Here is a 15,385-nt window from a genome sequence, read left to right as displayed (position 1 = left end):
AAAAGTTAGAATTATTATTTATTGCTAATTCATTACATTATAGTGCAAATTAGGTATAGTTTCATGCAAGTAGCAATCCAAGTCTGTGAAAAAGAATTGTTGGATATTTTTCTTAATAATCGGAAAAAAGGTAAGAGGAAAATCAGTAGAAGTTTCTCTTTTCTAAAGGAAATTTTCAACGTATTGAATTTGTTTCCTGCAAAATAGTCAAAATACATATGCTGAAGGGGAATGTTAGAGTCCATCAGATGATGTTATGCAACAATTGCCAAGAAACTTCACTTTTAAAAATGAAAGGTGGTCTAGATAATATAGGAGCTACACCCTGCAGGAAGACCATCAGCGCATTTCATTTTTTTCTGTACATTGTATACAAATTGCTTCTGGTAAATCTTCAGGAATAAGATCACATACCACTAATTAAACCAATGCAAACCCTGTTATCATTAAGGTGGTGACTGTGGTTTGATTAATTTCAGTGAAGCTTTCTTCACCAATTTTTGCTGCTGTCTTGATGCTTGGGCTTCATTAACAGCATGACAAATTCTCTGTAAAGCAATAATAAAATTAATAAAGGCCATGTTTAGCTAGCTATCCCCACCAAAAAAACAGTCGCAACTTACTGAATTATGGCAATTTTGAAACAGGTGTATTTTCTAAAATGTATTTTAGTTCTGTAAACAACAAAACACGGTGACTGATTAAAATGCAGGCACTCACTGTCTGAAAGCAATCAGCACTAGTATAAAGGTGTGAACACTGGCCAAAACTGTCAACTTGTGTTCCTAAAATTAGGAACCTAGGCCCTATTCAGCAAAACGCTTAAGCATGGGCCTAATCTTCAGCAAGTGAATAGTCCCAACTGAGGTCACTGGGAATATTCACATTCTAAAAATACATACATAACCCTTTAATGAGACTCCTCACATGCTTAAATAGTTAGGCACACACTTAGGGCACTGATACAACAAGGTTCCTTAAGTAACTTCATTTTCACATGTGCTGAGCATGTAAAATTTCCATTTAAGTCAGTGCTCTGTAGCTTTGAAAGTCAGGCCACTTAGACGCCTGTCTAAAATGTATTCACCCAAGTTGGAAAGCTTTGGCCACCTATACATTGGATGTATAGCCAACACCTCAGTAAGGTTAACATTTTAATTACTACTCTAAGTATCAAATGGTATTCACAAAAATAGTAATACAGGTGATTTTCTCAAAACAATACAACAAAACAAGGATACCAAAGGAGAGTATCATATTTAATGAAAAAAATAGAACAAGGAGCTTTTAAGCTAAGAGGATGCATTAATTTCCATTATCCCGGATTCAAACTGACATCTCTTTCTTTTTAGAAACAGTGTACTCATTTAGTGTATGTAATACGATAGAGTGAAACTGGCTTGTGTGTATGTTATCTCCCTTTCTATACCTCTCAATATCTCAATGCAAACTTTGAATGTGAACTAAGACCAACCAGAAAGATTTAGTTTCCCCAAAATTTGAAGACAACCTAAAACTTGTAATTAGGCAAGACAATTTTTTTCAGCCTGTAAAACGGGTTGGAGAGGATAGCAAAAAGCCGCCATTGTTTATCAGTGTGGGATGGAGGCGAAGGCCCTATGGACCAGTCTAGGGAATACCCTATAGATTTTAAGTCAGCTTGAATACAAAAATAAGGTATAGTATCCAGCAGTAATGCAAGGAACCTGCAGGCCCAAGCCTGTAAGGTATTAGCTTACAGAGTTAGCATAAGGAAGTCAGGCCTATAATCCTTATCAAAATTAAGTTGACCAGCAGTTACACTGAGTCATAAGATATATTATTTTGCTTGTTTTACAGTATATAGTTCTGCTGAGATCTTGCATAAAATGCTGACATGTAAACACAACAAATCTGTTCATACCACTTTGGGGTATTTTAGGTTAGGAATATCAGCAGATGTATAAGCACAAGATTGCCACAGTAACCAATTGATGTATATGCTAATAAGTTTGACATAATTAATTACTAAGCTATAGGATAAGGATACCCCCAACATTATTAAGGTGAGGAAGTTAGTTATGGGCAAAGGAGGCAGAAATGCCTTATGAATATTCAGGACAGTCATCAGACCTTATAATAGGCCCAACCACCATCTAAGCCAAAGAGATCTCAACCATTGGACTTGCTTGACATGCTAGGGACAGGATAGGACCCTCGTGGACCATCACCTGTCTTCCCACTTCCAGAACTGTGTGAGTATGCATATTATATATATGATGCTGAATATTATATAATATAATATGATGCTGGAAGTCAAATTAATATTGCACTACTGTTACTTTCTTGTTTGCATAGGAACATTTGTGTTTTTACTAGTGTTAATAAAATTACTGAAAATTTCAAAAGCTTTTCTAAGTGCAAGTGTTGCAGCTGTGCATAGCAGGGTTCCCAACCAAACAGTAATTTTAATACTACTGTACCTGATTCTGGGACTAGAATCTATCAAACCTCAGAAGTTTAGTTTATTAATTGGGGATTTTCAAATAATCAATATAGCCAATTAATTGAAGAGGCAACAACCTTAGGCAGAAGAGTCAATAGGTACGTGCATTGACCTCTTGCAATATGGAGAACGAGCGAGTGCTTAGATCTGCCATTGTTATCTGAATTCCTGAAGTGTCCAAAACAAAAAGTCAAGGTAAGTTACCTAATACTTCTACCTAGCTGTGATAATACAACAAAACACAAGAAATTAAGTGAAATTTTGCTCAAAATCTGAGAAGTAGCTCTGGGCATAGAGAGAGGGTCCTTACATGCACACTTGCTTTGAGAAAGGAGGAAACTGACATAGTTGGGGCCACAGTCTTCTCTGAACCATACCTGCTACCTTTTAGCACTTACAGAAGGCACTTTTGAGGCCTCCCCAGGCACTGTCTTGCCTTTCACAAGATTCCCAGCGTTCAGAAGCATTTCACGTTAGGGGAAATTTACAAAGACTGTCTGTCTCTTTTAGGATTGATATTGTACACAAAGGTATACATCTTAAAAAGGTACATGTATCTGGGTCCAGTGCAGTGTTAAATGACCTCTGTATCAAATAACCAGTAGTCAGGGCAGGCCTGCTTTAATCCTTTCAAGCAGGCCCTCCCCTTTGGCTGAATGACAATAGTTTTTGATTTTGCTAGAATGGCATGAGATGTAAAAATAAATAAATAAATAAATAAATAAAAAATGAAGAAGTAGTTACCCTTGCACTAGTTTCATCCTTCAATTGAATTTTCTTCAGACATTCATGAGCTGCATGGTCCTTTTTTTGGAACATTAACAGCCGCTGATCCTGAAAAAAGAGAAAAAAATAAATTTAAAAGCCTTGGGGAAAAAATTCACAACCCAATATAGGGTTGCTTACATGTCAACTTTTAAGTTATATCTGCTTTTCTTTCTGTACAGATCCAGACCATATTATAAATAAATGATTTCACACCACAATCATCCTAATTTATTATCAAAGTAGTTATGTTTAGAGACAGATGTTTACATATCTGAAAAAATAAATTTTAAAAAGTGAATTTCTATGGATAAGTATCATGCAACAAGACTGCTAGCTAACTCATCATCGGTGAAAAATTAAAAATACTAGTCCATTTCCTTAAATTGCAGGCAAAATCTGTGGATATAGGACGACACAGTAAAATTAGCTCCGCTCAGAAATGACAACAAAGTGTCAAGTTATGTAAGGATACAATTCAAGTAGAATGATGTTACAATCCAAGTTCTTGACAATCACGCTTTTTATATAATTAGGGTATTTTAAAGAGTATAACGAGGCACAAAAAATTTCATCAACATTACACATGCAGCATGCACTGGCTGAATTATAGTAGTTTTTGATTTAGCTAGAACCCTGGAAATGCAAAGATTCTGAAATTGGCTGACATACAGTAACAATACAAGTACACCTGGTAATATAAACAGCCTGATAAGGTCGCTTCTTCTAATCTAGGATTCCTAACTTTCCACTAAATTCTTGAATTTTCCAAGGAATTGGATGCATAATCTTCATTAGAAATTGATATATCAATATAGGTCTTAAGACCAAATGCTGAAAGCAGCAGAGACTCTGCTACGTGTAAAAAATTTTAAATCAAAATTTTCAGTATACCATAGCAGCAAAAAGTTAAGCTTTTGGACTTAGGTTATAAAAATACGGGTTTGAGCCTTATTAAAATATACTTTTTCTGTACCTGACATTATAAGATTATTAAAAAGTTTCAGTCAGTTACAACTGTGCATGTCTGTTAAAGGCAGTGAAGCTGGAGAGGTTTCACAGAAAGTCTATGTATACATCATAGGGTTGCAAATGTTAGTCGAGGGCATAATTTTGCCTGCAAAACCTTTATTAATGGAAGATGTAAGGTGGGGGGAGAGGGGGAAGAGACTCAATTTGACTTTCAGGGTGTTAGGGAAACACCACTCTCGCTGTAATCGCTGACACACAGAACTGCAAAATGCCATTTTGATACTTTTTAAATCCAAGTCACTTTTCAAAGTAGATCTGCACTCCAAAGGCATAAATATTTTTTTTACCTTCACAGTGATTTTTAGTACATTTGTTTCGACAGAAGGAGGATGTGTAAAATCTTCAAATAAATAATCCCAGTCTGTTACATGGCCTAGGATCTCCACGTCTTTTACACACATCAGCCTCCTATCCAAAAGACAAAAGCATTGTGAAATATTTAACCTCCTCCTAGAGCCATGACTTTATCAGAAGAAAACAAGGTTAATCTTGACTTGTCCTTATATTTATGACAGACCAGTGATCGCTCCAGAGCCAAGGGGTGGGTATGTTACTTGAGGGCTGTGGGTTTGGTGCTGGGACTATCTTGACAATTTACGTATCAGGAGTACTCAAAAATAGCTTATGTTTTAGACCAATCTGCATAAACAGAAAAAAACCAAACAGCAACTAAAACCACCTTTTCATCAGGGTTGAAAATTCAGGGCTTATCTTCATTGCAACAGCTAGCTCAAGTTGCTCCACTCAAGAGCAAGCACACAGTGAAAAACACACTTGAGCTACATAGAGCTATTTGATGAGTTGTGCTAACTCAAGCTGTAGCTGCATCCCTGCTGCATTAGCAGCTGGAGTGTCAGGAGCACTCAAACTTCAACCCATATCCCCAACAGGCGAGCTAGCTTGAGTTTAAACTTAACTCTAAGTTAAGTTAAATTGAGTTCAAACATTTAACTCTAGCTACAAAATTTGTGTGTGGGGACAGGAGTCAGCTTAGGACCTACATTCCAGTTATATGGCGAGCTCACGCTGCAGTGAAGACAAGCCTTAACTTGTTACTACTATCAGGACTTCAATAGTAATTTCAACAGGCTTTTTCTATTGCATTGTGAATTTCAAGGTGGATGGGTTGTCAAAGTTAACTAAGAGGCATTTTCATGTGGGTTTTGTATTGGGTGAACCTACCCCATGTGATCAGTAAGATCAGAAACTCATTCTGTTTCTCAGGTGGGTAAGACCACATTTCATGTGCTCTTTGCTTCTGTTTAAGCACTTCTAAAAACAATTAAATTCCTCAACTGTTTGTGTCTAAGACCGTTAGGCAGTGACCTACTAAGTGATGTTCTCATTGTTCTTAAGTAGCGATTGCTATGTTTCTTCTCCTGTTTGTACAAAAAAGTCACAGGTGCCTCAACTGGCACATTAACGTTGGCACGGTTGTTGGAGCACGTGGGATAAAGTAGATGTATACAGCGAGTGAGTAATGTAATGTAAGAAACAAGGTTGAAATCCATTTCTCAAACAATTAGAGTTTGATTGTTACAACAATTTAGGAATTTTAGTTTCAGTATAACCTAGTCTACCTATTTGAATAAAAGACTTATTACTCAGGGGCAAAACAATCATTTGGGAAACCAAACCCAGGGTGCTGGAGTCCATTCATCTAATACATGAAAGAGATTAACTGCTCTTTGTGGATGTTCATTTGCATGCATTGTATGCCTCCTAGTCAAGTACAGTTGCATGAAAAATGCCACAAACCACAATGACATTGATTAAGATGTATTTCCAAGCAGGTACATTAATATGAAGAGATTTGGTTCCATTTTAAAATTTTTATAGGACCAAAATAAAGGAAGTTTAAAATATCGGGAAATAGAAGACAGGAAAGTTCACAGAAGTTTAACATAACTTCTACAGGCCAAAGAATAATTGATTTTTATTTATCACACTAAGAAAGAGACAAAGCCCTGAAAATATGGAACGCTTCTAAAAAGCAGCTTTTGAACAGACATTAGGCTATGCTGATAGTAATACCTATTGGTAACAACAAGGTTTGTCTTCTTGCCTCCTGGAAGCACACAGTGGTATCGATAACTTTCTCCTTCCAGCTTTCTGATATGAGAGTTCTGAAAAAGGAAAACGAAGATTTAAACTGAGTTTAGTTTTAAGAAAAGAAGACTGAGAGGGGACCTGTTAACAGTCTGTTATAAAGAGGACTTGATCAATTGTTCTTCATGAGCACTTAAGATAGGATGAGACATAATGAGCTTAATCTACAGCAAGGGAGATTTAGGTTAGATATTAGGAAAATCTTTCCAACTATAAAGGTAGTTAACTTGACTTCTTGAGGTCCCTTACAGGCCTACATTTCTAGGAACATATTTTAAATACTCAATTTATATTGGATTTATTATTTCCAGGTCAAAAATTTATCTAGTCATTTTAGTTCTTTGAAGTTATTTCATGGGAGTCTCACACCCAAAGTTAAGTCATTTTTGATATCTGTTCAAGTCCTCAATCACTCAAACAGGTGGAATATTCCTACTAATTTTTTCAACTGTCATTCTTTTTCTGCCATTGGCGGTCTAGGAGCTCTCTCCTTCTGCCAAGCCTCACATTGGATCCTTGAACACAAGAGTGAGAATCCTGTGATATGTTGTTTAAAGAATATGCCTAGTTTTAAACATACAACTCAGATCATGATCCAGAGAGAGGTGTCCTGCACAAGAAACTATCAGATTGAATCTACTCAGCACCTCTCAGGATCAGGCCTTTTATTACAAAATGTTAGCAAGTGAAATGTTAGATACAAGTATTTATGGAACATATAGGCTGAAAAAGAAGCTTAAGGAAAATGCATATTAAATCCAACATCTCAGGTATGTTTCTGATATATTAGTAAGAGGGAGCTGAGTCTTCAAGTAAGAGTAAAGTTAAAAAAATTGTTTTCATTTCCAGCAAGTTTTTATGGACTTAATTCTGTTAAACCAAGTTCTTAGAATTAGCAACGTTTTATCTGCTGTTTAACTGAAACATGACAATTCAAGAATGTAAATACTGTCTGGGGGCTGTCTGTAGACTGGTTTGTATTAAGGTACACTTCAAATATGTAGCATTTGAGAGATTCAGTCACTAATATCCAACCTTTATCTTTCGTGATAAATCACAGAAAAATGCCAGGTACTGACGTTTCACAAACACCAAAATACAAGCAAGCTCCTCCACGCATTTACACACACAGAAGCTATGATAATGATAATACTGAGGATATGAGACTGATGAGGATATGACAACACATCTGTGGGCTCTGGAGAGAGCAAACTGACCAAATGACAGTAAGTTATGGAGGTAAAAACAAACAAAAAATGAAATCATATTGATCACACAATTTTAACTCCACAATCATATGCAGACAAACTTACACACATTAGAGAACTTGCTTCTCGTCTTATGTGGTAAACAATGATTTAAAATCCAAGTCCTTGCCTTGAATTAACTTGTTTCTTGTTTACAGTCTGTATGTTGTGGGGAAATACACACATAAGGTTGCTCAACTGTAAGGCAGCTTATTAAGGGCAGGGGAGGTGATTTGCTAGGGTTAAAAAGGAATGTTAATATGGCTGCCTAGGATGTGGGCTGTAGACTGCTTTATGCTCATGTACACTTAAAATGTGTAGCGTTTGGGAGATTCTGTCACTAATATTCAAATTTAGACCATATCCGTTACAAATGTAGTACACCATGAGGCATGAATCCTGCATCATTTATTTTATGATTTATATGATTTATCATACTTGGATGGGTTTGGATTAAGTTTTGGCAATAGCAACTGTAACAAAAACAACATCCCTACTTTCCAAGTTCACAAAACCAACTTCACACTTTATTGCTAAGCACAAGAGATTTCAATACACAAGAGTATTTGAAATATATTTTTGAATAAATGTTTAATAAGATTTCAGCTCAATATTGTCAAGGCACTGTTAAACATTACTATAATTATGCATCTGTATTTAGCCATCTAGAATTGAAGAAATTTTACATTACTGTCTGAAATCTTTGTAGAATACATATAACACTTCTAAGAAATAATATTTTTAATTAATAAAATGAGCAAGATAAAGCAAATCAGTGCATGCCAGTTTTTTTCTAAATTAACCCAACTCCCTACACTGCCTGTTAGAATGCAGCATGCACTGTCATCATGTGTGAAACTGATGCAACTATGTGGGGTAATGAAAGGAGTAATGAAAACCATGCATCCTTTGCTTAGAGGGATGCAAAATGGCTTTGCCTTGGATAAAAATACAGCTAGTGCCTATCCTTCTGCTATCAAGATAATCCAAACCTTACTTAATTATATAACTGATTAACATGAATCCTTTTAGCTCCTCATTGCTACCAATGTTACTTAATTTTCTTTGGGTCAAGTTCCAATACCCTTACTCATGCTGAGTAGTAGCATATTTTGTCAGTTGTCCCACTTAAGTCAGTAGGCTATTCATGAACCTGAATGACATTCAATGGAAGAAAGGGTGAAAGAATTTGGATCCATTTTTCTTTAGTAATCCCCCTTTTAAAGCTAAATTTTCAATTCTGTATACTTCTTAAACAAATACTCACTATATTAATGTATATTTATCAAGAACAATAAAAGTTAAGCTTAACTTTGCTTCTTTCTTTCTATATTCTACTGTGTAGGCTACAATTGCTGTTTAGCTCAAGTAAAATACATGGAAAGGTCTCAGAGTGATCATGGTTCACATCAATACCAAGTCCATTAAAACAGGTTTCAACACTTATTTAGGTTTGCACTTCATTTTCACATATTTAAAAAATCTTTCCAAGCAACTTAAAACATATTATACATTGCAATATACATAATCTTTCAACTCAGTTAAGATAGATCAAAATTTCAGTGTTTAAAGTTATATGGACTCTGTGCACCTTTGGAGTGGGTTTCAATAACAAGACACTCCAATAAATCTTTTAAAATCCAATATCCATTTCTTTCAGTCACCACAAATCATTACAAACAAGTTTCTAATCTATTGTAGTTCATGTTATGACACACTTTCAAACCAGACTCCTGATATTCTAAAATATGCAATGCCAAAGAAATGAGAAAGCAGGAGCTTCACATTCAACTGTTGATCCAGGAAAATTCTTCACATCCCTCCAAGTTGGAGAATGAAGGCAATGTATGAATTCTAAAATATATAACCTTCAACCTATGTAACGGACTTCCTATACATCTGAAGCATGATTGTTTTACTACTTCAAATAAATGGAGCAAAAAAACATTTTGCCAGCTTCATTCCAAATCCTAAAGTTAGGTGTGCATATTCAACGGCTGATTGTGAAAGTCAGCACATCTCAAACTGGAAATGGAAACCTGCTCCTACACTTGGCCATAAAAGATTATCTTATTTTTTTCTTCTTTGGCTGAACAATTAAAGTCCCTTTTGAAGAAACTCAAACATCTTTGGGAATTTCAGTCTGAGACATGAGAATCCTCTTCAATTTCCTTCTTAAACAAGCTTAAAATGCTGAAAAGGGCTCAGCCTTAAATAAAAACGTCAACTTACACTTTTATGTGCAGTAGGCTAGCTGGTTATCTTGCTGCTATTTTACTAGCTTAGCTGTCTTTAGAAAAATTAAAGCCAGTTAAAGATACAGAGATGACAAGTATATTTCAAAATAAAACCACCATCTATAAATTCAAGTCAATGCCATTTCCGGTTTCTTTTAACAATTTTGATCACAATTTTGCTATTAATAAATCAATAAACAAACCAACAAATGTAGCTGGAAAGTCTGAGAATGCAGCATTTCATTCTCAAGAGCTCCTACCTACACTTTTCTAGGGGAACATCTTTTTGGGGGAGAGGGACAGAGGGGAGGTCTTGGATACCTTACCTCCATGTCCAATTTACTGCTCTTTCAATAACCATTTATGGACAGTCATTTTCAACTCTCTTACAATACAAGACTGAATAGGTCCAAGTTTAGCTTTTAAATTACAAAGTAGGTTAAGTGTGTCTACATGAAACTTTGGAACGTCTCTGTCCCCAGTGATAATCGCATAATCCTTGACTTCAGCCTGCCATACTGAAATACCCAGTTAACTCTTAAGATAACTGCAGTAATAAACAATTGACCAGCTCTACCTGGCATCTTGTTCTAAATGTGAAAATTTATTTTCAAGGAAATTATATTTACTGCCATTTTAAAAGGCAACCATTTTTCAGTTTGTCAACATTTTTCAGTCATGTTTTTTGATAGAACAATTACAAGACAGACATTTTTATTTAAAAAGGGTTTTGATAAACAAGCAGTTTCTAGGACCTCTGATAATGTTTTTGATAAAATGAATTAAAAGATACAAAAAAAAGACTAATTTTTTTTGCAAGATCTACTACCAAAGGGAATTGGGGAATAACTGTCACTAGATGCATTTAGGGCTGAACTGGACATCCACTAAAATCACTCCAGCTATTACAGAAGAACAATCATAGAATCATAGAACTGGAAGGGACCTCGAGAGGTCATCTAGTCCAGTCCCCTGCACTCAAGGCAGGACCAAGTATTATCTAGACCATCCCTGACAGGTGTTTGTCCAACCTGCTCTTAAAAATCCCCAATGATGGAGATTCCACAACCTCCCTAGGCAATTTATTCCAGTGCTTAACCACTCTGACAGATAGGAAGTTTTTCCTAATATCCAACCTAAACCGCCCTTGCTTCAATTTAAGCCCATTGCTTCTTGTTCTATCCTCAGAGGTTAAGAAGAATAAGTTTTCTCCCTCCTCCTTGCAACAACCTTTTATGTACTTGAAAACTGTTATGTCCCCTCTCAGTCTTCTCTTCTCCAGAATAAACAAACCCAATTTTTTCAATCTTCCCTCAGAGGTAATGTTTTCTAGACCTTTAATCATTTTTGTTGCTCTTCTCTGGACTTTCTCCAATTTGTCCACATCTTTCCTGAAATGTGGTGCCCAGAACTGGACACAATACTCCAGTTGAGGCCTAATCAGCACAGAGTAGAGCAGAAGAATTACTTCTCATGTCTTGTTTACAATACTCCTGCTAATACATCCCACAATGATGTTTGCTTTTTTTGCAATAGCGTTACACTGTTGACTCATATTTAGCTTGTGATCCACTATGAACCCCAGATCCCTTTCTGCAGTACTCCTTCCTAGGCAGTCATTTCCCATTTTGTATGTGTGCAACTGATTGTTCCTTCCTAAGTGGAGTACATTGCATTTATCCTTATTGAATTTCATCCTATTTATTTCAGACCATTTCTCCAGTTTGAACAGATCATTTTGTACATGTACACGCTCCAGTAGAGGTCACCATCCCATGCAAATTATTTCACATTCCTATAATTGCATAAAGTGTTAACTATTTATTAAATATGAAAAGTTAGCTCGCTTTATCAAGAGGTTCTCTACCTTCTTTGTAAAGCACCATTATCAGCCCTTAGACAAATAAAACAGATAAAGCCACTGCCCTCCCTACATATGGATTAGACTGAAAGTGACTTCTGTGTGGAGTTGCAGAAGTTGTGGGGAACAGAGTAAAACAACTCCTCACTAGTGTCATGATGCAGCAGTCAGTCACAACTGCAGTTTTTACATTCTGGGCTATAGAGGGCCAAGACAACTAATGGCACACGCTATCCCAAGACTTGTTGGTGAGTAAATGAGTCTATTCCAACCTTCTGCACTGACCCTGAGCTGGTCAGCTATGGACACTCTACTGTAGGGTGTTCCAGAGATTACAATACAAGAAGCATTGTTACTTCATCACAGTCAAAGTTCTTCTGGGATGCCAGTCTGCAGCACCCAATTCAATCAAGTGCCTTTCATGCATAATCTAGCTTTAAGACAGAACAAAACACACCACCTCGTAGTTTGAGAGAGTAAGGCATTCTTCCTCAAGGTTCCAAGCCTTTGTCTTAATTATTTTTGAAACTTATATTTAATGTTAGAGGGGCATCCTAAATTTTATAGGCCTTGTTGAAGACTGCATTTTAAGCAGGGACTTGAAGCAGGAGATGGTGGACTTGGTAAGGAAGTGAGTTCCAGATACAGGGGAAAAGAAATGGTAATAAGTGGGGAAAAAGAATTAGTAGCTAGGCATTCACATTAGGAAGACTGAAAGGGGATGAGGAAGGCAGCAGATACACAAGAGTGGGGTGGTGAGAGGGAGATAAAATTTGAGAAGGTCCAATCAAGTGACAATGAGAAGGCTATATTTGTTGCAGAAGGCAAATGAATCCTAGTGATGGGATCTGAGAAAAGGTATCCACATGGTCCAGAGAGCAGTCTAGGTTTTCACTGAAGAACTTTAGTTGAATTACTCAACAAGATGAGGTGAGTCAGTGTTTCAGACATGATGTGTTAAAAAAGGATTTCAGAAGCAGGAAGAAAACAGCCTGGAAATGCTGTCGTGGTAAAGTGGCAGCAGGACTTCATGGCAGCATGAATGACCAGTGGCAGAGAGGAAGAAAGTTGAACATGTCAGTGGTGCAAGACTGAGTATTGGAAGCTACCAAATGCAACAGAACGAAAGGAACAAAGACTGAGACAAGTTTACACTACAGTAACTCATTTACAACTAAAAATAGTTGTTTTCTTAAGCTTATACTCTGGCCAATTCAGAAGGAAAAAAACCATGAGAATTACATTTAAATTATTCCTGGTGGAATTCTGCACCAAAAAAATAAAAACGTTGTACACAATATTGTAAAATTTTGAAAATTCTGCATATCTTATTTGTTAAAATACCACAATATAATTACACCAGTTTCAATTATTTTGGTAATTTATTTCAAAATACGTGTCAGCAAGTATGTCTGTAACAATACAGAAAACAAAAAAGATTCAAGAAATGGTTTTTGGCAAACAGATTTCTTACTTGGTATATTAATACAGAACTTTGAGTAATAATTCAATTAAACTACAAGACAGAAACCTATTTCCTGTACCCCTCAGTAGTAGTGCAAAGGCTCAGGGAAGTCAAGGGTAACAGAGGAGCTGAGGGAGAGGCAAGTAATTCCTGGGCAGGAGCCTGGGAGTGAACCTGAAGGTTTGTTGGGTCTGCTCCAGTCCCTGTGTGTCCCTGCACTCCCCTTCCCACCCATCTCCATGTGTCCCTGCACCCCCACTCAGCCACTCCTCCTCCCTCATCGTCATGTGTCCTTGCATCCCCCTATGCCATCCCCATGTGTTCCTGCACCCCCACTCCCATTCAGCCTGACTCAATGTTTTGACCCCACTAGCTCCCATGCCCCCACCCAGTCTGTTCCCCCCACTAGCTCATCTGAATGCCTGTCTATGTAACCGCCCCCCCCCAGCAGCCCTGTCGGCCCCACACTGTCCATCCCTCCCATATCCCTTGTCTCACCACCTGGCCCCATGACAGGATACTATGATGGGGCAGTGGCTGCCCCCCTCCCTCTCTGCAGCTGGCTGCTCTGGCCCACTCTGACACCACAGCAGCCCCTGGTGTGCAAAAGATGTAATTGCAGCACCTCCCCAACATAATCTGTTTTCTGCGGGAACAGGGGAATCTGCGGGGGGACATGAATTCTGCACATGCGCAGTGGTGCAGAATCCCCCCCAGGAATATGAAATAAAACATCTATGTTTCACTAACTGTAAGGTTCTGACAAATTTAGTTCAAGAAAATTCAAAATTAGGACTCAGATTGAGTTATTATGCAGTGTTTTGACAAGTGCAAGCTTTTTATGAGAAAAGGGTGATTTAATTTAAAGGCTAAGACTCCTTTACTAAATGTCCTATTTTCCTCGAAGGCTCCCTCTGTATTTGTTTGATCATTAAAACAGATCATGTGGGCTATGCTACACCACCACCCTAATTTCTATAATCTCAAATGTACAGGTACAGCAACAGCATTGGGGGGGTGGAGAGAGCTGTTTCACAGCAACCTTAGCATTTCCTGGCTTCCGACTGAAAGAAAATTCAATATGGAAAACTATGTACAGGAATATTTATTTTTAATAATATTATCAAACTCTAATCCACAAAAATTAGGTTAAACATACAAAACTTAGAGGCTACGTATATGTATAGCAGCCAATTTCCAACGTTAATTGTGCGACATCTTTCCTTTTCATGTACCAAAAGCATTTGCCCCACATAACAGACCAGGAAGTCTAACATTGCACTGAAAAGTGTTTTTAAGCAATAGAGTGACAAGCACACACCTAGAACTAACATTTCTATTTTTATCTAATATGGTATGACAAATGGATGAATTTTAAAAAAATTTGCTTTTGCACTCTAAGTTTAAGACAGTGTTGCTTTACAAAAGACTGCAACTATTTAATATTAAGAATTTTTGAGAGGGGAACTGAAAAAAATTCATGCTAGTGCACAGAGATGCACTCAAGCACCACAACAACTCCAAAAAAGAAGTGTTGAGTACTGATCACAATCTTATTAATAATGTTTAAGACAAATGTTTGAAGCCAGTAAATTTTTTTGTCAACAGCGTAAATGCATAAAACATAGAACAGACATTTTGTTGCTAGTAAGATTAATTATTGGTTTCCCTAATATGAAATGTCACACATCAAGGAGAGACTTGTGGCTTCACTCACTTTAAAAAAGTTGGCATTTACATACTAGGGATTACAGTTTTAAATGATGTGTAATAGTATGTATATGCATCGCATAAAATGGAATACAAAAGGTTTATTTGGGGCAAAGGGCCGAGTCAATCAAGCCTTCTGTTCCTTGATTGGAAGAACATATTATATAGAAGATTACTCATTTTTCATTATAAACATGGAGTCATGTGGCTAGTCAGAAGTGTCAAGGGCAGATCTATAGCAGCTTATTTAAACCACGAATAGAAGCATTTTAGTTGATATATTTTCAAATTTTATATAACTGACTTATGAAATTGCAAAAGCATTTTCATAGACAGGAGCAAATTTTTTATTCATTTTTAGTTGCCATGCTTACTTTCTTTTCTTGGCATTTTTAAGCAAGATCACTATATAAATACCCTCCAGAGAATGCTGACTAGCCAATGAGCATTTTATCGTCTACAGTACCATGAATA

At 36.8% G+C, this 15,385-nt stretch overlaps 1 protein-coding gene across 1 annotated transcript in view; it reads right to left on the bottom strand.

Moving 5' to 3' along the window:
* Positions 1-446: 446 nt before the first annotated feature.
* VPS13C (vacuolar protein sorting 13 homolog C) overlaps positions 447-15,385 on the bottom strand; it is a 191,515-nt gene continuing 176,576 nt past the window's right edge. The window contains exons 82-85 of the mRNA XM_065412581.1: positions 6,317-6,408; positions 4,570-4,690; positions 3,230-3,319; positions 447-548 (exon numbers count right to left, since the gene is read on the bottom strand). Coding sequence (XP_065268653.1) covers positions 447-548; positions 3,230-3,319; positions 4,570-4,690; positions 6,317-6,408 — 405 coding nt within the window. The remainder of the gene's footprint in view (positions 549-3,229; positions 3,320-4,569; positions 4,691-6,316; positions 6,409-15,385) is intronic.

This window comes from Emys orbicularis, chromosome 10 (genome assembly GCF_028017835.1).
Source record: "Emys orbicularis isolate rEmyOrb1 chromosome 10, rEmyOrb1.hap1, whole genome shotgun sequence".
Classification (NCBI taxonomy): domain Eukaryota; kingdom Metazoa; phylum Chordata; order Testudines; family Emydidae; genus Emys; species Emys orbicularis.
Note: the sequence above shows the minus strand (reverse complement) of the source record. Positions and strands in the feature narration are given on the sequence as shown.